Source organism: Natator depressus, chromosome 3 (assembly GCF_965152275.1).
Source record: "Natator depressus isolate rNatDep1 chromosome 3, rNatDep2.hap1, whole genome shotgun sequence".
Lineage (NCBI taxonomy): Eukaryota > Metazoa > Chordata > Testudines > Cheloniidae > Natator > Natator depressus.
Genome location: NC_134236.1, coordinates 189301970 through 189324527, shown reverse-complemented (window position 1 = coordinate 189324527; position 22558 = coordinate 189301970). Strand labels below are relative to the sequence as shown.

At 40.9% G+C, this 22558-nt stretch overlaps 1 protein-coding gene across 2 annotated transcripts in view; it reads left to right on the top strand.

Annotated features, from left to right (window-relative positions):
• PUS10 (pseudouridine synthase 10) overlaps positions 1–22558 on the top strand; it is a 79627-nt gene that overhangs the window by 42029 nt on the left and 15040 nt on the right. For both annotated transcript variants that reach the window (XM_074949517.1, XM_074949518.1), the window contains exons 5-11: positions 357–391; positions 4348–4459; positions 6296–6357; positions 8189–8234; positions 13197–13261; positions 14428–14513; positions 20608–20733. In XM_074949517.1, the coding sequence (XP_074805618.1) occupies positions 357–391; positions 4348–4459; positions 6296–6357; positions 8189–8234; positions 13197–13261; positions 14428–14513; positions 20608–20733 (532 nt within the window). The remainder of the gene's footprint in view (positions 1–356; positions 392–4347; positions 4460–6295; positions 6358–8188; positions 8235–13196; positions 13262–14427; positions 14514–20607; positions 20734–22558) is intronic.

The following is a 22558-nucleotide window of genomic DNA, read 5'->3' as shown; positions in this document are numbered from 1 at the left end:
ATGTTTTTGGGACAGTAAGCAGGGGAGAACGCATACTTAGATAACAGGGGACTACTCCTGCAAAGAGGGAATACTTTAAAAAAAAATGGATAATCTTCTCTTTAAAAAAATCACCTGTGGGATTGAGGGTTTACTCCTGTCTTATTCTTTCAGTTCCAAAGCAAAATGAAAGTGTAGTTTAAACTCCTAATAAGTAGCTGGAAATTCTTGGCTTTGCAAACATTCGTTTCCCTTTTAGAACAAAATGGTTTGTATTAACAGCACTGTCAGATAGTTTGATGATTGAATGTTGTTGAGGCTTGATTTCACTTGCATTTTTTTTTCTCTTCTTCCTGTGTGTGGCTGATGGCCCATAGCATGCTGCCTGGCTGCTGGTAAAAGAGGAAATGGGGTGAGTATGTTTTATAGCATTTATACTAGAGAGTACTGGATTTAGTGAATTAAGAGATACTTCTATAACTTTTTTCAGAGTAGGAGCAATGAGGAACTTTCTCTGAAATATTGGGCCTCTGATAGAGAAATTCATGACTAAATGATTAATACTGTATTTTTCATGTGTATGAAAACAAAGTGATTCACTTGATAGGTGCTCTCCTCCCCCCCTTACTTACAGTGAACTCAAAATAAATATGAAGCCAGGGAGCAAATGATCTGACCTTGTAAACAAGGGTATTCAGCTGCTTCATTTGCTTTCATTCTTTGGCTGGGAAGCACCTTTCAGCATCCAGGTACTTGAGCAATAGAGCAAGCAAGCAGTTGCCTTTATAAGTTTGATATGAAGGCTACTACTTAGCTGAATGCCAAGCACCTGAAAAGATTATAGTTTCAGCTTTGGGATGTGCACATCCTACATTTGCGCCTAAATTGGATGTTTCTTGTTCAGTATGTTCATTGTGACTGCAGCATCTCTAGGACAATGCTTCTGAGTTTGGGGTGTGGGCTATCCATTCAATGTAGTGTTTTGAAATTAATTCAGTGCTCATGAAAATTGCCAAAATGACATCACTGGAATCAGAAGTTCTCAGTCTGTCAAATAGATACAGTGATGGTACATTTATAATAGGATAACAGAGCCTTTGACAGATCAGTAGTGTCCAAACTGTTACTGTTAGCTAATGGTAAAGAGTCAATCGTTTGTTTGGTTCCCAGTAGACAGAAGCCATCATCACAGTTGATTAGGCAGCTGAGGACTGAATGATCAGAGACTGAACTATCCTATCACTCTTAGAACTGTTCTTTCTAGAGAAGAGCAGAAACAGATTGGTGGGGCTGTGAAGGGAAGCATGCATAGTTGTCTGTACTATACCTGTTCTGTGACTAAATAGAACTAATTTCATCTCCAACCCCGTCATGCCAGTTCTTTTCATGAGCATTACATTCACTTTAAAAGAAGGAGCACAGCACAAGCGGTTTAAGCTTTCCTTCACAGCCTCACTACTATGGCTTAGGGCTTGTCTACATGGGGAGTTATTCCAGAATAGCTGTTCTTGATTAACTCCATATGTGGATGTTCTTATTCTGGAGTGTCTTCCATGTCCAAAATGGACTAAACTAATTCGGAATATGCACTCTTATTCCAGAATAAGAGCAACCACATGTGGAGTTAATCAAGAATAGGTATTCTGGAGCAACTCCCCATATAGACAGGCCCTTAAACTGCCAACCAAAGTACCAATAAATATAATGGTATTCTGTTTTAATAACATGAAGTAACTACAGACTGGACTAAGTCCATCAATTCATTTTATATCAGTCAATGAATTACCGTCAGATGGTAATGTCTTTGTTACTACTGACCTGGGTAGGGACAGGGTATAAAATGATCATCTAGGTTAAAAGTTCTGTATGTCTTAAGGAATCCAGGAGTCCTATATTTCTCAGCAATCGCAATTTTTGAAGTTAGAGTTGCATTTAGTGCACACTTAGTTTGAAGGTACACAATTTCATCTGTGTTTTTAATGATTCTTCCATTTAACTTTTATTATTGGGGTAGCTACTAATGAGGTTATTAACATGTGGCTTTTCATATACTTTGGGTCAATATACAATATTTTAATTGTATGGTTCTCAAGAACATATGGTTTAAGTTGATGAATTTACCTTCAATGACTAGCTGATTCACAGGCTGTTTTCCACTTATGGTGAAAAAAGTATGATTAACATGTATAGTTTGATGACACTGATTATTTGGATTCAGATATGACTGATGTATAAGTCTACACCTTGTGTGAGACATCAGTTTTAAATATTCTAAAATTCTCCCAATATGTAACTAAATGGGGACATGAACAATTTGTACTAATGGCTAAAGTACCTTCAGTAAGTAATATCTTATAATTTTGAGTAAAGTCTTTGAATCTTATAAGGATCACATTAAGTGTGAATAAACTTATAAGATACTCAGCTGTCTCCAGCAAAAGGATTATTAAGTGAATAGGGTACAGAGACTGTGGATACTGGCTGTAATAGATATTAAAATATATAACCAGAAATATGAATGCAGTGATTAGGTTAGTATTGAGACCTTTTGTTTATACATCAGTGATTTGAAGGAGTATCTATCCAGTACATAAGGAAGAGAGTGTGTGCAACCTCTGTGATGTATCTTCTTGTCCCAGACCAGTCGGAGGGTACTTCACAATATGGGGGAGAGACAGGGAGATAATGTCCTCCACTCACCAACCAATGGGGAATCCACCCAGAAGGCTATACAGTCTCAGGCTGGGAGAAGAAGAAATTAGTGGCCGTTTGGGAGGCATTGTTGGAGCGGAGGCGACTCTGGTCTCCAGCAAGTTTCCTATGATCTGGGAGCTCTGAGGGCCAAACTCCATGCCCATTCCCAGACCTTCCCCCAGTAAAATGATCTGTTAGAAGCATCATGAGAGGAACACTTCGGAGATTCTTATTCCTTGTGTGGGTTTATCAGCATAGGGGAACAATTTGGCTCAAAGTTCATTGTTATTGAGCTATCTTCTGATGGAGGCCATCGTGCTAGGAAATGCTATGTGAGATATTGGCAGTATAGGAACTCAGACTTAGAGGTGGGAAAGCAATTTCTATCCTACTTTAATACTATCTTAAAAAGTAAATTATTAATCTTTAAAAGCATATTTTTATTGTTAAATCAGCATTAAAGAAGCTTTCACAGTGAGCTCCTGTAAGGAAGCTGTGAGTTCTTAGCAAGCTGGCCTCTCATTGGTGCTTGGATCAAGAGTGGTAATGCTATATTTTTTTTGATGAAATGTGCTACTTGTGTGGCAAAGGGTTCTCACTATGTAAGCTTCCAGGTTGCTGGGCTGAAAAAAGTGTGTACTGCTTTCTCTTAATATTTTTGGCATCTTTGGTTAGGTACACTTTCCACTGCCCTTAATTATTTGGTGTACTGCCTACATACTCTTGTAACTTGATCAAATATATGCCCTGTCTCACAGTTAGAAGGCTAACTGCCCCTCTGCCTTCACCCCCACAGATCACAGTCCTCATGCTTTCGCCTCCCGTGGGGTGGGTGATTCTCCTGCTCTTAGGCTAGTTCTGGGGCTATGTTACCTCACAGATTCAGTGCTCACGCCAGCAGGTTTGACTAAGTTTGGCACCTTCAGTTCTCCCCTTTAGGAGTTTGTGGCCAGCAGACCAGATGGCCTTCTTAAACCAAAGTTACTATTTAACAGCAGAAATAAAGCATAATATAAGAGAAAAAGAATTTTAAAACAACAAAAGGTCACGTCTACACTCATGTATTTTACCTCAGTCCTCACCCCCTATCCTCCGTGAGAGGAGTATAGGAAGGCCTAATTTCTTCATACCCACCAGCCAGGGTCCCCGTGAGAGAGTCTGTTCCCACAAACAGCTCCTCAACACACTCTGACCTTTGGACAGAGAGAGTCTTCATACCTGTTTTGTAGTCCTTTTGACATATTGGTAACACAAGCATTGGCAATTGAAACCCAGGCTAAACAAGCTATGTAATTTGGCTGGAGCTGATATGGTAGGATCTTCGGAGTTAATAGCTCAGGCAATATCTCAAACACACTGAAGTGTTTCCCTGAAGGGTTTTCTCCAGTCATTCTTTTACCTTCCTTTTTATTTCCTCACAGCCTTGTTGATTTAACCCAATATAGACATAGTAAGCATCCCTTACAACACTCAGACAGGTTTATAGTATTCATAAATTATTAAGAGCAGCCCCATGTCCTTCACACCATGTTCTGTATACTTTATAGTTTTGTCCTGTTTATACCCAAATTTTATGTTAGTGACTGGTCACTTATTTTTAGCATGAAATGTCCGAGGTATGATTGTTTGACTGACTCATATGCAAGTTTTCATTGTTTATTTTTTATGATTCAGAAAACAGGGCCTGTCACTGGCAAAAGAGGACATTGTTCAGCTGAAAGAAACATACAAATGGATTATTCATCCCCTATTCTCAGAGGAGCTGGGTGTTCCTGCCGATGGAAAGGTGTTGTATGAATAATAAAGTTGTTGTTTTCCTGAATTTGTATAAATTACTCATAACATTGATGGGTTCTAATTAGACAGACAAGTCTGTCACTGGTTTTGTCTAGTAAAAAAAAAAAAAAAGCTCTTTTACCTCAAATTAGCTATCTCAAGTAAATCCTAGTGGAGACAAGGCAAGCAGTAGTTTTTATACAAATTAGCTGGTAGAGTTAAAGACTAAGGAATCTTTTCTTTGTCATGACATACAGAAACAAACTTCTTTAAATGTTAAAGATAGCAAGAGACCTTCTAGAGCCCACAAACACTAAGTCCCTCTAGTCATAAGTGTACCATAAAAATAATGACAAGTTTTAGAGTAGCAGTTGTGTTAGTCTGTATCCACAAAAAAGAAAAGGAGTACTTGTGGCACCTTAGAAACTAACATTTATTTGAGCATAAGCTTTTGTGAACTACAGCTTACTTCATCGGATGTATTCAGTGGAAAATACAGTGGGGAGATTTTATACACAGAGAACATGAAACAATGGGTAAGTTATCTAAGGCCTTGTCTACACTACACAGTTCTGTCAACAAAAGTCAACAAAATAGTGGAGGTGTACACACGTCAATGCTCTTCCCGCTGATGTAATTCCCCTGCTACGCCAACAAAATAAAATCACCTTGATGAGAGGCATAGAGCTTTTTGCGGCAAAGTTAGATCAACGCAGTGTCAGTGTGGACACTGCGCTTGCTTATTTCGCCATAAATGGCCTCCAGGAGGTGTCCCACAATGCCTATCCTGACTGCTCTGGATACTCCATTGGCCTGGAGCGGCGAACCGCGGACGGTGGGAGCCGTGATCAGCCGAACCTGTGGACGCGGCAGGTAAACAAACCGGTCCGGCCCACCAGGGGCTTTCCCTGAACAAGCGGTGGACCGGCTTTGAGAACCACTGCTCTAAAGTTCCTGGTTCTGTTACCAATCCACTAAATCACATTGCCTTTCTTTTATGGCTTAAAGGCATCCAGTCACTGCAGACTAAATCCTGGAATGAACTGCTTTCAAGGTTGACTGGTTTGGTTTTGTCCCATGATTTGCTAGGCTTAGTGACCATAATAGGTAGGCTTGGCAGAATTTGATTTTTTAAATATAATTTTGACAGATAATATTAATGTTTATTTTAAGCATTTTTTTAAACTTTTATCAGTTTAAATTTTTCACAGTTGCAGGAAGTTATGGGGGAGGTCAGACAGAAAGGGGAACAGACAATCATTTAATGACAGACTCAACGAAATTTAAGCTTTGTAACTGTTAAAACACCAATTGTCAATATCACATGTCAAAATATGCAAAGTTAATATCCTTAAATCAAACTCTAATATGTTGTCAAGCAGCATATTTCTTACTTTGCCTGTCTAAATTTCTATTACTGATTGAAATAGTTTTTTCATTGTTTTGTGTGTGTACGGTGAAATCAATGTTTACTGACATTTACCAATAAAGATCTAATCATTCTAAGCCTAATAGGCTTTGGGCTGTTATTCTCTCTCTCTGCTAGTTCCCCCATGTGCAAAATGGGGCTAATCTTATTATGTGACTTGGGTCACATAATAGGTTGTAAAATGGCTTGAGATGGTTGAGTCCTATAGAAGTCTTATGATATATTTCTGAAATGGCTTCTCGGTGACCCATTTAAAAGTTTCCCATTATGCTGCAATTCTATCTTCCTCTTCTCCTCCTTCTTTACTGTTTTTCTATAATATATCAATAAGGATCCTTGAACCGTTTGTTATATACTTGGTTAATAAATTGCTAGCACTTTGTAAAAGGAAATTGTTACCGTTCTTTTTTGTCTTAGAGCTTGTTCGAAGTGAGTGTGGTCTTTGCTCACCCGGAAACTGATGAGGATTGCCATTTCCTGTAAGTTGCAATACCAACAACAAGATCTTTATCTTAATATTGTGCAACATTGTTAGAGTTTGTCTGTAGCAAATACAATGTCTCCAGTATTTGTGATCTAGAGTTGGACCTGAATCCAAACTCCAAATCCAGGTTCCTCTTTGCAGCTTAAATCTATGGTATCTCTAAGGGGCCGAATCTGCCCACCAAATCCAAACAGCCTAAAGTTTGGGAATGTTTGGATCTGGATTGTCAATCTTAATGTCAGGGAGTGCATGGATCTAGAATTTTGATTTGGTCCATTATAGAGATATGTAGTCAGGTCAGGCATTTGATTTAGGCCTGTTTGTACTGTTCATATTAGAATAAACAGTAACTTTACATGGTGTGTGAAGTGCTTTTGATAACCTATCAGTATATGTAAAAAAAACATCAGTTTATATAATACTGAGGTTTTCTGCTTATTTCAGGGATTTGGGTACGGAGGGAGGGATCAGAAATGAGTTAGTTCTACTTAAAGACAAGACTTTTTAAAAAAAAACCCTAACAAAGTGCTACATAATCACTTTTGGTCTTGCTCTGCAGAGGGGCTGCCATAGAAATCCTTTTCCCACTGGCAAAGAAATCCAGCATTTCTGGAAATCTGGCTACCACTTAGTTAGATCCCTCAACAGCAAGAGGGAGCATGTTCTGAGAAAATGGTCTGATTGGGAACACCCTTTTGAGAAGTGTTTCAGAAACAGCCACGACTGTCTCTTCTGTCCCCTCTCAAACTGCTTCTGTGCTAACACCTGCAGAAGGTGTGTGAGAGAATGATCTGTTTTGTGTGTAGTGCTCTGTGGTTTGAAGTGGAACATTTAACTTGTTTTTGTTATTTTAATCTAGTTTCCAAGTATAAGTTAAGAATGATTATTTAAATTCTGGAAAAAAGAAGTCCGTGTACTCTGTATTATCTCCCACAAATAGCCTGTGTAGAAAGTTACAAGGAGTCTGCTGTTAGCACCAGTTCCGTTTTACCCGGATGCAGTCTTAGAGGTGCTGCTGTCATAAGCTGAAGAGCAGCAGCAGCAGGAGAGAATAAAAAAATGTGTGGCAAGGACAAAAGAAATTATGTTGTCTAACTGCATAGAGAGCAATCCACTGATTTGTAAACTTCCTTGGCAAACATCCAATTCTCAGAAAAGCCTCTAGTGCTAAATGTTTTATTGATCAGAATTTTCACTTCTGTGAAACAGAAAATAAATAGTTTCCTTTTAGGTATGTTAGAAAGAATCTCAAAGATCTGGCTGACCTGATGTTACCTTTTTTCATATTTGACTGATTTTTCCTGTTCAGTAATAACACTGGTCAGAGGTGTGCTGGGACACCGCGAATCAGGGTGTTGCATTTTAAGCCATGATGCATGGGTTAGGAACAGGAAAAGAACTAACAGAGAGCTAGGGAAGTCAGTACACCTTGCAAAGGTGCACAGTGTTGTCAGTCATCTTTGTTGGCAGTCTCAGAAGAAAGGTCAAAGGAGACTGATTTTCCCACCCACCTCCTCATTCCAGCTCAAAACTGAGGGACATGGGTGGGAGTCAAGATCGGAAAGGTTTGCACAGCCACTACCTAGACTGTACATGTTCTGTGGATAATCAGAGGATTTTAGTTTATGTAGGTCAAATAGACTGGCACCTTCTGGCATCAATTTAAGATTGAAAAATCTTAACTCCATCCCAGACTGGAGAGTGATAGAGACACAAAGTGTGGGGCATTGCTGCTCAAAAATTAGATCTGGTACCTGGGTATTTTCATTTTGATAAGAGTCTTTTATTTAAATGATTATATCAATTAATTTTCTGTTTCTATTTAGAGCCAGAGTGTGTCCAGACTGTTTCAAACCAGCAAAGAATAAACAGGTAAGAATCCCATATCTGTCACCAGCATCATTCTTCTGGGATCAGAATTCTCATGTCAATGCTTAAAATAAAGGCAAGTTTCTTGAAATTCAGTCATTACTTTAATGCCTTTTTTTTCCTTTGCCCCCTCTCTAAAAGGTTCTCCAGTTGTTTTGTATGCCTCCTTTTATTCACTCAACTCTCAACTTTTCTTCTGTTTAGGATGGTTTAGGACTCCATTCCCAGACCTTGAGCAAGAGAGCTATTATTTCAAAAACATTCCCAATATGTATAGGCATTTGGTTTGGATACACTAAAAATATCAGTATAGCAGGACCACTACCTACTGTCCATAGGGGATATGGCTGAAATAAGGCTTTGAAAAAAAAAAAAAGCGAATCTAGTCTTTGCAAAAGGAAAAAAAATCAAATCATCCTAGAGCATTTTCTCCTGGCCACCATTCCAAATGAAACAAAACATATCCAGAGTGGTTTCCTTTCATCTAGTCTAATAGGTGAAAGAAACAAAAAGAGATCTTACCATAATTACAGTCTCTGAGAATTGGTATAGTCCTCAGTGCAAGACAGGCAACTATTTCTCCTGATTTTCCTTTCTCCCCTAACCAAGGTCTAGTTCAGGAGCCCTGTGGGTTCTGAGAAGACTAAACAGCAACCCTCTGCTCCCTTTTTATACTTTCTCCTTTATAGGAAGCACAGCTCTCAAATCTGCCTCCCAGCAGCGGCAGGTAAACAAACTGGCCGGCCCGCCAGGGGCTTTCCCTGCACAAGCGGCGGAACAAGTTTGGGAACCCCTGCTCTAAGGACTAGCTTTTTCCTTAATGCCCAGAGAAGGCATTTAATGCCTTCCTGGTTCACACAGAGATGAGGTACACAATTACTTTACCCTCGCTAATGAAATCCTCTGATGAAATGTCACTTTCTTCATGAAAAGGGTTGATTTCATCTCCTTATGCCACAATTGTTCAGTAAATGGTTTTATGGTATTTAGGATTGTTGACTTGTCCCAACTTCTTATGCTCGAGTTGTCTGTATCACAATGGTGGGCTTTAGCCCAACCATGAGTTCAAGTCTTACATATACATGACATAATGCTCTCTTTGGGATACAGCCCAAGTTAAATGTGCTTTGTGCTGGATGGCAGAGCTGCTCCTGTTTACTATGGGACCACCAGGGCTGCAGTAGTACCCACAACTGTTGTACGCCACCCAACAGAGGGTGTCACCACTGAATCCATCTTTCCTCAGCTCAATCTTAAACTCTTCCCTGTAGTGGTGTGAAAGGAGCACCCGTGAAGCACAGGGAAGGCAGACCCTGTGTGGGTTTTCGATATCCCCCTCCTCTTCTCCCCATGACATGCAATGAAGCACACAGAGTCCACTTTGTTTTCAGAGCTCTGTGCCTGCAGAGAGCAGGACTTGGCTTTTAGTGCCAAAGATGTAATGTAGCCATACATGATTTAGGAGATGCAGGAATGGGCATCAGTCTGTGTAACACTGTGTTCCATATGAAACTGTAAACATTACTCTGTACAAGTCACTTTCATGTGTGGAGCTGAGTTATTGTCAGTGGCTGAAAATAATTTTTAGAGCTGGAAAAAAAATTCTGTCCAGACTTTTTCTAATGTAAAAAAGCTTTTCAATTAAATGGAAATTTTTGTGGGCAAAACTTAGATTTTTCAGCAACCAAAAACTAAAATAAATTAATTTTTTGATTAGACTTGAAAAATGTTGAAGGAAAATTTTGATAAAAACAGGAGAATAATTGGTTTGAGTCAAAAAATTTCAGAAGAAAAAAATATTTTCCTGACCAGCTCTGGTAATTATAGCACTGCTTGTGTAACACAATGGAAGAAATATAGTGCAGTGAGACTGTTTGAACTGAAAATAATAATTTTTAAAATACCACCCAGAAGGCTTTTGCTTAGAGACATTATATCTTTGAGATAGGAAATAACAAAGAAACTCTTTATCCAATGATAACAATAACTTACTTGAGCCCCTATAGGCCAGCCACATATTCTACCCTACTGGTCTTCTTGGGTAGCTGTGACATCCCAGAATGATACATTCTGGCTGTCACAGTACAGCTGACAGCATGATTTTGGAGAAGCCTAGAAACAGTGGAAACTCTCTATCTGTGGCCCCACAAAGCCATGGGACCTCCTGGTCAACCTCCTCCTGGCCCTGGCTAAAATGGCCATCTATAAAACCAGGGAGAGGAGGTTGGCCGATGGAGACTCCTGTGACTGTGGGGCCTATTTCCAATCCTCCATCTGTTCACGCATCCGGACAGAGTTCCCTTGATTCCCTTGACACCTTCGAGGAGCAGTGGGCGCTGTCTGGGATTCTCTGCTTGGTGTCCCCATCAGGTTCCCTTTGTTTGACCCTTTGACCGCACTCCTGTTCTTGTTATTTTATTAGTTGTCCCCCTAAATCACTTGGCTTCCAGGTCCTGTGGATCCCCCTCCTTAGGCTGGGGGGGACCGTTTAGCAGTGGGCGGGCTTCTGCCCGCCTACTTCCTGGATCCCAATAGGAACATTGGGAAAGTTTCATTTTTATGTAGTTGTTTATGCGCTGACTGAGCCTAGACACCATGGAGATGAGCACATTGAAAGTACATAGGCAGATGACTACTATGCACCTGGAGAGAAGGGGATTCAGCATACATTTCTGAAGTAAATTAAATTTGCCAGTCTTATTTGTTCATCACCTTTAATGGTACACTTTTACAGAATATATTAAGATGTCTGTTAAGTACAAATCTATCTAAGATACTTATATGCTTTCCATCACCCTACTATGTGAGTGCCTCACAAGCTTTAATGCATTTATCCTCACAGCACCTCTGTGAGGTAGAGGAGTGTTGTTATCCTCACTTTACACACAGAGAACTGAGATGTAGGCTATGTCTATACTTACCATGGTGTGTAGAGTACATACACTGCATACCCCCCTGCACACGTATAAATTGCAGTGCAGACAGAGAGGCACAGCTTAGGTGAGTAAAGACACACCGGAACCTTAGGCTGTGTACCCTACGTGGTTCTCCACAGGCCCATGCAGTGCCTCCCATATCTCTGCTGCTATTTTTAGCAGTGTGGTGTCCCACTGCCTCCCTGCTCCCGGAGCCTTTCCCACTGCAGTGAAAGATTCCAGTAGTGGGGAAAGGCTCTGTCAGAGAGAAGGCAGTATGGAAAGGTTTCAGCAGCTTCCTGCTTTTTGAAGCTTTTCTCCACTGCTTCCCCCCACCAGAGCCTTTCACTGCCACATATAGCTACATACCACAGTGTGAACACAGCCAGCTTTTCACTGCAGCAGGTAGCTACCCGTATCTTAAATGCCACCACCAGCGTATACAAGGCCATAGAGAGAATAAGTGACTTATCCAAGATCAGACAGGAAACCTTTGGCAGAGCAGGGAATTGAACCCAGGCTAGCACCCTATCTGCTGGATATCTTTCCTCACTACCAGATGTGTGCACAAATCCCCAGTAGGCACATGTGCATGGCTAACGAGTCACCTACCTTGTCTTGTGCTGTGCACATCTGATGGTGTTCAAAGCAGGCACCCAGGAATATCACTTTGTTGGTGGTAAATCGATGTGGAGTTCTGTTTTCAAAGAAATTAAACTGAGGAATGTGTTCTAGTCATGTACTTAAATGGCACGTTATATATTTTTTCTTAGCAGAAAATTGTAATTGTTTCATAAGGGTTTCTTTCTCTTTCAAAAGTCCTTTCCTCCATGGAAAATCTGAGACATACGTTAGCCCAATCATATTTAGTCTTCCATACATAACATCACTTTCTACTATCTATTGTCAATAGTACATAATCTATAACATTTGTTACTATTATTAAGTGTACATTGGGGTCAAGATTTTCAAAAGTTGGAGCCTAAAAATAGACTCCAAAGCCCATATATAGGTGCCTAAATTTGTAGCCTTATTTACAGAAGTGTTGAGCACCCAGCAGCTCCCAGTGAGATAAATGGGGGGGGGTTGGTGCTCAGCCTTTTTGAAAACAACCTCATTAATTTAGGTGCCTACATATGGCCTTACAAGTCTGATTTTAGGCTCCTACTATTGAAAATCTTGGCCTGAACCCTCCAGTCCCACTGAGCTTTTTTCTTGCTTTTACATATTTTTTCATATAATCTTATGGAGGGACCGAACTAGCGATTATGTGTCTCTGAACCTTTGAAGGATCTGGGGTGGGATTTTTCAAAAGCATCTAAATGACTTAAGACCACAAGTCCCATTGAAAGTCATGAGACTTGTTCTCCTAAGTCACTTAGGCACTTTTGAAAATCCCATCCCAGATTTATAAAAACAAACATTAAATATTTTTGGGGAAAAGTTATGTTTTGTTGTGAAATGATTTGTGGGAGGGAACATATTTTGTAGTGATATTTTCCACGCTACCTCTCCCAAACCCCAGTATTTCAATTTATAGGAAGTTGGATAGAAACCATAGAATGAGATAGAATAAGTAATTATATTTTTTGAATATCTTCTAGAATCAAAGAGATGGGGTAAAAGAAAAGAGCCTAAGTCCCATTGGTTTTATTATGAGTTTTCAGTGCTTACTTACACATACACTTTAAAAATGTTTAGGCCTCAATCCTGCAGATGCCAATGTTGAGTAACTTTACATACGCAAGTCAGGTTACTCATATGCGTAAGTATTGGCAAAATCAGAGACATACTGACTAGCGTGTATTGTTAAAGAGCGAAGACCATGATTGTTAGGGTGTCAGCACATGCTGATATTGGAAACATTTTCAGGCATAGGAAAATAGGATACTTAAACTTTAAGTATAAAAAAACAATCTATATTGGTAAGAGTATTTGTGTTCTTTTTTTTCTGATTGGGCAAAATGATGTAACTACCCTACCCACATCCTTTCTTCAGCCTCTCATATTTCCTTGACTCAGATATTTTATTTTTCATTTCACTGTGCAGTCTGTTTTCACAAGAATGGCAATTATAAAGGCTTTGGATAAGATAAAAGAAGAGGATTTCCGTGAGTAAGTATACATTAAAATTGTGTGTTTCTTATGTTGGGCTGCTTCTGTACAGAATTAAGATGGGGAAGAAAATATCAGAGGGAAATACACAAGCATCATTAATTGTTAAATATCTACTGATATATGTAATCTTATGTATGTATTGGTCAGGAAATGTTGCATTTGCATGTCTTTTGTTGACATTAGAATGTGTCATCGTTATCTTTTAAGAAATAATCACAATGCTTCAATTAGATCACAAAGAATTGAAAAGTGAACATGCTGAAAACAGTACCTCCCTCCCCCAGATTATTTTATGATTGGAAAATTTAGGGCTAGATTGTACCACAAGGGCACAACCTTAGATTATTACTGCATGGTCAAACTGCCACAATTCCATCACTGCTCCCCTGTTGTACCCGCAGTAAATTACTATGTGCTCTGTGCTTGGAATGCTTAAAACTGAAAATATAGTACAGTAGCAATATTGCCAATGCCAGCTATTCAAAAATCATGAGTCAGGTCCCAAAAAATCAAGAGATTTAAAAAAATACATTTTAGGTTTTTTATTTGCCTTCTGGCTTTTGAGCCTGAGAGTTCGTACTTTCAAGCTTTTCTCTGAAACAGTGAAGATTACTTATTTTAAAAATGATGCTAAGATTCTCACATAATTCCATGACTCTGGGAGCTGAGACTTTAAGAAAAATACCAAATATTTTGAGACTCACAATAAAATTATGAGGTGGCAACATGGTAGCAGAAACTTTCTAATATGCACTTTGCTGAACTGCACATAAATCATTGGTCTTTTCCCCACCTCCCAGCAAAGATTTAATAGCAGATGATGTAGCTAGGTTCTGTACAGTATTAAGAATTTCTTTATTTCTGTAAAACGTACTACAATACTTTTTGCTAGTATACTTTGAAGTATATATAAAATTATAGCATCAGTTGACAAAATAAATTAACAAAGTACATTTTGCAATGTAATCTGCTCAATGTGTTTCATGTTTGGTCACTTAAAGATTCGCAAGGGGTCTCACAGTTTTTAATATGAATAGGGAGGCTATATTGTAGTCATACTTTGCTTACATGGAAACAACTGCTGGATTAATTTTTGCTACAATGATTCAGCATTATGTTTTGAAATTGCTTGTCTTTTGAATCTCTCTTTTTTTTTAATTCAGGCATTTTCCATGTCCCCCAAGTTCACCAAAGAATATCTGTGCTGCTCTGGAAATTCAGTGCACTAATGGTGCAATTTTTGTGGCTGGTAAAATATTTCTCTTGCTGTTATTTTCTTTAAAATATGCTGTACGGTACCTACTATGTAACCAAATGGACTCCTGCTATTTATTATTACTCTTGTTATTAAGAACAGGGAAAAAGAAAACAGATATGCAAGAGTGAAGTTCTAATGAACATCTCTAGAGAGGGAAAGAGATTACTTTTAACTTGCCTTTCATAGTTTCATAGTGTTTAAGGCCAGAAGAGACCATTAGATCATCTAGTCCAGTGGTTTTCAAACTGTTTTTCTGGTGACCCAGTTGAAGAAAGTTATTGATGCCCGTGACCCAATGGAGCTGGGGATGAGGGGTTCAGGATATGGGAGGGGGCTCTGGGCTGGGGCAGGGGGTTGGGGAGCGGGAGGGGGTCAGGGCTCTGGGCTTGGGGTGCAGGCTCTGGGCTGGGGCCAGGGATGAGGGGTTTGGGGGCCTCAGGGCCGGGACAGAGGGTTGGGGTGCAGGAGGGGGTCAGGGCTCTGGGCTGGTGATGCAGGTTCTGGGTGGGGGTGGGGATAAGGGGTTTGAGGTGCAGGGCTGGGCCAGGGTATTGGGGTGCGGGGTTATCTTGGGTGGCTCCCGGTCAGCGGCGCAGCGGGGGTGTTAAGTCAGGCTTCCTGCCTGTCCTGGCACCGCGGACTGTGCTGCGCCCTGGAAGCAGCCGGCAGCAGGTCCAGCTCATAAGCTCTTGCCCTCAGGCACCAGCCCTCCGAGCTCCCACTGGCAATGTGGAGCCGGTGCTTGGGGTGGGGGCAGCGTGCGGAGCCCTGTGGCCCCCCCTGCCTAGGAGCCGAATCTGCTGCTGGCCTCTTCCGGGGTGCAGTGTGGTGTCCGAACAGGTAGGAACTAGCCTGCCTTAGCTGGGCAGCACCGCCGACAGGACTTTTAATGGCCCGGTTGGTGGTGCTGACCAGAACTACCGCGGCCCAGTGTCTTACATTCCGCGACCTAGTACTGGGTCATGACTCGCAGTTTGAAAACCACTGATCTAGTCTGACCTTCTTCATATCATAGGCCAGTAAACTTCACCCAGATACCCCTATGTTGAGCCCAATGACTTTAGTTAAACAAAAGCATTTTAGTCCTCAGGAGACTAATGACAGAACTGGAGAGATTGAGGTGCCGCCAATGACTGAGGCCCCTGCAATGGCGAGATATATCCAGATGATTCTAGCAGGTGATCCATATACCCCCTTCCTTCCTGAGCCCCACAGGCGACCAGCTGAAGCCTTGAAGCATGAGATTGTATTATAATCATTATCATGATAGCTAAAAGTATTATAGTTTGAACATTTAAAGGGGAAAAAAAGGATATAAAATAAAATATTAAAATGGAAAAGTTAACATTCCATGGCCAGCTAGCTCTTCCATACTGCTTATATGTAATATTTTAATTTACTAATTGGGCTGTGAAATATTTATTTTAATGGGACCAAAATAGCCCAAGTCTGTTGGCCTTCAAAGCATGCTGCAAAACACATACCTCTATTTTCACTGGCTGCTGCAAAGGTGGGCCTTTGAGAAAATTCATGTGTGGAGTGTGACAGACTCAGTTTCCTGCAAGGAGAGGTATGCATATGCTAATTCAAACTGGATTCTCCAGGGACTAAGAGACAGACAAAGGATTTTTGGATAAATAGCCTGGTTTTAAACTGGCTCAGGGCCTTCTTCCTGATCCAGCAAATGGACAGGAGACCCTGGTACATGAAGGGCCCCAATCCTTAGGTTAGGCTTGGAAAGACTGGGTCTAATTGAGGCTCCATAGCATTGGGTGCTTAGTCTTAGCTGAAGCTATAATGAATTTATAACCACAAGGAATCCCCTTGGATGGGGATTTGAAGGACTGCTCCTGGCAGAATCCATGTTAGGATTAGGGTGTTGTTTGTAAGCTTATTAGCAAGCATGTAGGTTCTTTTATTGTTTTTAATATGTTTTCTCTGTAGTGCTTTTACCTTAAGAATAATACAGTCTTGCGTAGAAACTTGTGTGGTACCTTATAATTGCAGCAGTTACACCTGTTTAAGCAACTCTGAAGAGAAAACAAGCAGATTCTGCTTGGGCAGCCTGTCTCTGCTGGGGATAACACAGTGAAAGCAGGGAACTGTGCAGGCTGGAAATACCCCAGTCAGAAGGGACTGAGACGCGGGTCTCCACCCGAGAAAGGCTACGACTGGGCAGCTGGGAACCTGAGAGTGGGTGGCTTTGCTGGAACAGTGAGGGGAAATACAGGTGCAGTTGCCCTGAACTATGACATGGAGGAAAGAGGGGCTTGGTGTTCTACAGGTGATCTCATATTGTTTTTATAACTTACGGCAGGGGCACCTACAGCCTTGAATAGGCATCCCTGTTTATTTGTTATATAAATCCAGTTATATACAATGTGCAGGATTCTGTTCTCAGTTTAGGGTAGTGTAAATCCAGCGTAGAGCAAAGAAACCTGTCATTTATAGTGGTGTTACTCTTGTTTTACAGCAGTATAAATGACAATCAGAATCTGACCCAGTGAGTGGAGTATATGAGAGTTGATGGTGTTTTCAGGACCTTCACTTTTGCATTTCCTGACTCTTAGTAAAAATTTGCAATATTAAAAGGAAACTGTCAAACTGAAAATCATGTCTTTCTGGCTTGGTTTTAGCCTGCTATTGTTACAAGTAACACCTAAGTTTATTAAAATTGAGAGAGATGTAGTATTTTTCTCTCTTAACATTTTGATTACTTTGTGCATTTGACAATGCTTTGTGCATATTCATTTTTTTCATTTCATCTTTTTGCCCCACAGAAGCTGTATTAGTCAGTTTCCTCATTTGTTTGTGTGGGGTTTTTCACAGAGCAAGGCGGGGAGGGAGAAACACTTTTAAAAACAGGAAAATGTGATAGTAAAATCATAAAAGCTGACCAGGGGGGTGAGAGGAAGGTGTTGTACCTGTAACTGTTTTGAACTCTTACGCTTTTAATAAACTAGATTTCAGTTTGAAGGAGTCTCTCTAACTTTATATTAAAATAGGGTTTTTGCACCCTGCAATTCTACATAAATCAGTTCTTGCCATGACACACACTCTTATTTTTCATAGAAGTGAGAGATGGAAAAGACCTTTTAGATAACTCAGTTCCATCTCCCAGCCAGTTCAGGAGTGTTCCTTGATTGAAGCATTCCTTCTGTTCTGTGGGAGGTGTTGTATTAACATGCGATAACATGAGGCTGTGACTAGAGCAGATCAGAGGAAGACAATTTTGTTTTATGGCAGCTTTTGAGGTTCCTAAATTCAGGCTTGTTCCACATTGAAACAAAACTAAAATCTTCCGAATGTTTTCATGAAAATGGAATTGTGTTGAAATGTATGTTTTCTGATTGAAACCTGAGCTTTGTGATTTGGGAAGTGACATGTGGGTAGGTGTTTAGAGTATTGGGATGTGAGAGACCCAGGTTCAAGTCCCTGATCTTCCTGATTCAGGGCAAAGTTTTTCATCCCAAATCACTCTGAATGAGGCACAGGGATTTGAACATGGGGGCTTGTCTCACTTAAAACGGTACAAACTGCGCCAATATAGCGCTTCAGTGTGGACACTACCTGTCGTGCCAGGAGGGATTCTCCCATTGATGTACTTAATCCATCTCCCCGAGAGGTGGTACATCGGTCAACAGAAGAATTCTTCTGTCGACCTAGCATTGTCTACTTGGAGATTTAGGTCAGTGTAACTATGCTGCTCAGGAGGGTGGATTTTTCACAGTTCTGACCATTGTATTTAAACTGACCTAATTCTGTAGTGTAGACCAGGGTTGAGTTTCCTGTTGACCTAATCATCAGGCACTACACCTCTCTATCTCCTTCCCTTGGCCCTCCCAGATATGTCTCTGTGACATTGCACTCCATATATTTATGGAAATATACTTATGAGTGTGAATATAATGTAACTGGAATATGCTTTGTGCAAAAGGTCTCTTGTAAGGTATCATTACAAAGCTTATAATCTATTGAGTGTGTTCATCCTATTTGTTTCAGAGTAGCAGCCGTGTTAGTCTGTATTCGCAAAAAGAAAAGGAGGACTTGTGGCACCTTAGAGACTAACAAATTTATTTGAGCATAAGCTTTTGTGAGCTACAGCTCACTTCATCGAATGCATTCGTATGAATTTGTATGAATGTATCATTCTTGTATCTGAAGCTAGTAATATGAAGTATTACTCTGAAGTCCTTTCGTAATTAAGCAAAGTGTGGGCCATTAATGATGTCTTTGAATCTTGATGGCTTCCATTGACCAGGACAATTGGTTGTAAATTGCTCTGTTTACTTGTAAGCCTTCCTGTGTTCCTGTGAGTCAGGCCGGGAAGAATGGAGGCTTGGGATCTCCCAGGGCATGTGATCATGTCACCTGGTACTGGAATCCATCTTAAACCTTGTGCTTTTCCATTTAGAAGAAGGGGTGGGGACCCAGAGGGACAAAGGATTCCTGCCTTGTGCCAAAGCTATAAAAGGGGGTGGAGCAGGACATAGAGGTTGCCAGTCATGAGAAATCCCCTAGTTACTACCTGAGCTGGAACTAACAAGAACTGTACCAGGGGAAAGGATTGGGCCCAGACTAAAAAGGGGTCTAGTTTGTGAAAGAGGCTTATTGGAACATCTCTGAGGGTGAGATTTACCTGTATTCAGTTTCTTAAAGGTATTAGGCTTAGACTTGCGTGTTTTGTTTTATTTTGCTTGGTAACTTACTTTGTTCTGTCTGTTGTTACTTGAAACCACTTAAATCCTACTTTTTATACTTAATAAAATCACTTTTGTTTATTAGTAAACCCAGAGTAAGTGATTAATACCCGGGGGAGCAAACACCTGTGCATATCTATCAGTGTTTATAGAGCGCGGACAATTTATGAGTTTACCCTGTATAAGCTTTATACAGAGTAAAACGGATTTATTTGGGGTTTGGATCCCATTGGGAGCTGGGTGCTGGAGATAGGTGATTTTCTGAACGGTTTTTGGTTAAAGTCTGCAGCTTTGGGGGCATGGACCAGACCTGGGTCTGTGTTGCAGCAGACTAGTGTGTCTGACTCAACAAGGCAGGGTTCTGGAGTCCCAAGGGGGTCTCTGTGACCGAACCCGTCACAGTCTCCCTGAAACATTCTGACTTTAATGAAATGATGTTCTAACCAGCTCTAACTGTGACCTCTCTGGCACATATCAGCTATCAGAATGGAGAGAATAGCTCTGATAGCGTTTTCCTATCTCTGTTTTAGTTATGCACAGAAATCAGAAATTCAAAATTGAGATCCCTTGTGCCTATGTAGTATTTAGTACGTGGTGTTAATTTTAATGATTTAAAATAGGTGCGCAGTATTGCTGAGTTACAGTTGCTGGAAATTTGAATTTCCTATCCGTAAGATGCAAAGTATCAGCTGTAACAATGCATTAGCATTGTTTTTTGTATTTAATTTAATTTAAAAAAAAAGAAAAAGGAAGAGAAATGTGATATGATGCAGTAATAAATACACTAATTACATCCAAGAAATTATGTTAAAAAGAACAATAAGGTGACAAAGTTAAGTACTCAAAAATTCCAGAATTAAGATTGCTGTGGAGCCTTAATTTGGCTCCCTGGAGCAGGTGTATTATCATACAACCTTTAATTACATAATTATATACTATTTTTAACATAGGGCCTCTGCCTCATTCGGTGAATGAGAAGTTATTTGATATTTCCTTTTACCTTCCTTTTTCAGTTGTGGACCCCCCCTTTATTTAACATACACCATCCAAACCCTGCACTGAATACAACACTTTTAATTTCCTCCTGAGCCTTCCTGTTTTGCTCTCCCCATATTATGTAAATTATTATTAACAAACATGAGAATTTATCTTTCCAACACCCCTGTAACTCAAAGCGCCCGTCCATTAGGGTGAGAGCTCAGTGGTTCTTACCCTATTTACCATTATGGGCCCCATATGCAGCACTCTGAGTGGTATGTGGGCCACATCCACACAATATATATACTACCTATATGGCACTGGGGATGTCACGTGGGCTGCGGCTGTGTGCTGATTGGGCCGTGTGGGTTGAGAACCACTGTGTTACAAACTTGTTTTATTGACAGGAAGGTACAACAAATATTCAAGGAATTTACCACAAACTCCCTGGATTATAGATGGAGAGCGAAAGCTGGAGTCTTCAGTGGAAGAGCTGATTTCAGAGCACCTAATGACAGCGTTTAAAGCAGATAGTGAGTGTCCAGCATTGTATATCTAATTCATAGTACTTCGGTTAATTTTTCTTACACATCCTGAAAACAACTCCCACAACTGGCCCATTGGTTACCAGCCTCAATAGACAGGCAAATTGAATGCACATGGAGCGAGAACTACTCTCTCATCCTTCTCAGCTGTCCCTGCAAGCCAAGGCTGGTCCTTCCATAGCCTACGTTATGCCTGATCATTAAATAATTCAGTGCTTGCTTTATTTTGTACAGTATTATTACCCTTTTAAAATCGTTCTGCAGCTGAGCCTGATAGTGCCAGTGGGTCCAGCATGCATGGTAGTCTGTTTTAACTCCTACACCTCTTTCTTAACAATTTATAAATGAATGCTCATTACAGAAGACACTATTTAACAATTAAGAAATGCTAAAAAGATTAATAACGTATTGGTTTATTATCTTATCCTTTGACTAGTGCAGTGTGAAAGTGAAGTAAGTGTGAATGTACTCATCCAGAGGTGAGTGGGGCTTAACTCCCAGGCAGGGTTGGGGCATAAGCGGTCAAGCCTAGTGTGTGGAGTCAGATCTTGCGGGTTGATCTGGAGCCAAGGGTCGGAGCTGGGTGTCAGAAGCCAGGAATTAGAGGAAGATGAAGGAGCAGGGTCTGTCATAGCAGCTGGCTGGGGATCCACCTAGTTGCACAGACAGATTCTTGGTGTCTCCTCCAGGCTTAATTATTGCACCTGGACCCATCAGGGACCCTGGAAGCACTGCCAGTCAGACCCTCTGTGGGCAACACATTCTGTGGTGCTTGGGCCTGCAAGGCTCGCAGCCCGTTGACAGCTGCTCTGCCAGAGCTGCTGGGAGGTGGTGTGCATGCAGCAGGTTCTAGAGCTGCGGATCCTCATACTCCCAGCTGGAAAGCCTTGTTTATTAATTGCTTCTGTCTCAAGTGTTCCGGAATACCTACCGTGACCCTTTTCTCTTGGTCTTGTTTCACTGCCTTTCTGATGTGCATAGAGATCAACTGTCTAAACACGAATCAATTAAATAGGAATTTATCTGTAGGGGAGGGGTGCTTATTGTCCATTTCTTGGCCACCAGACTCAGGGTTAGTGACCATTAGGTACAAGGACAAATTTAATTCGAAATTAGCAAAATTCCTTTTCCCCCGCAGTTGTATGTGTCAGAATGGACACTGGGAAAATCCCAAAGTAGTAATCACAGCATTCTATTAGGGCAGGTACTGAGGGGCACCTGATTTCAGCATGCAGAACTCCCACAGCTGCTGTCTACACTGGCCTGTACATTAATGGTGAGAAAAGGTATGAAGGGCTGCTCCAACTGGTAGCTTGCAGAACTCAAGCAAGGGATTACCTTCCCCTTTCTGCTGCTGATGTGGTTAGTGACCTGATAGAACTAGTAAGTGCCCTGATGGTTGATGGAGATGGCTGGGTAGGCCTCACTGCTTCTGCCCTCACTCACCTGGCAGTGGAAGCCGAGGAAACCCCATACACAATGAAGAGAGATGTCCAGTTTATGTGGCCTCTAAGGTTCTCTGGAGACAGTTCCACAAAGCTACGGTCATATCCAGAGTGTGATCTTTTAACATGTTCTTCCTAGGAGGGATGGAGGTGTGACTGCTCCTGGGCCAGGTTAACTGGGGAAGGGGTCAGAGGTACGAAGTTAAGTGCCAATCTAATCCTTACCATACCTTGAGAGAGAAAAAATAAGTCTATTCCTGCAGGTGACACCTGAAGTTCCCTTCCCCTTCTGGCCAAGTGTATGGCTAACAGACTCAGAGGTGAGGAATCTTGCTGAAATCTTGGGAAGCTCATGAATGTGTTTAGGG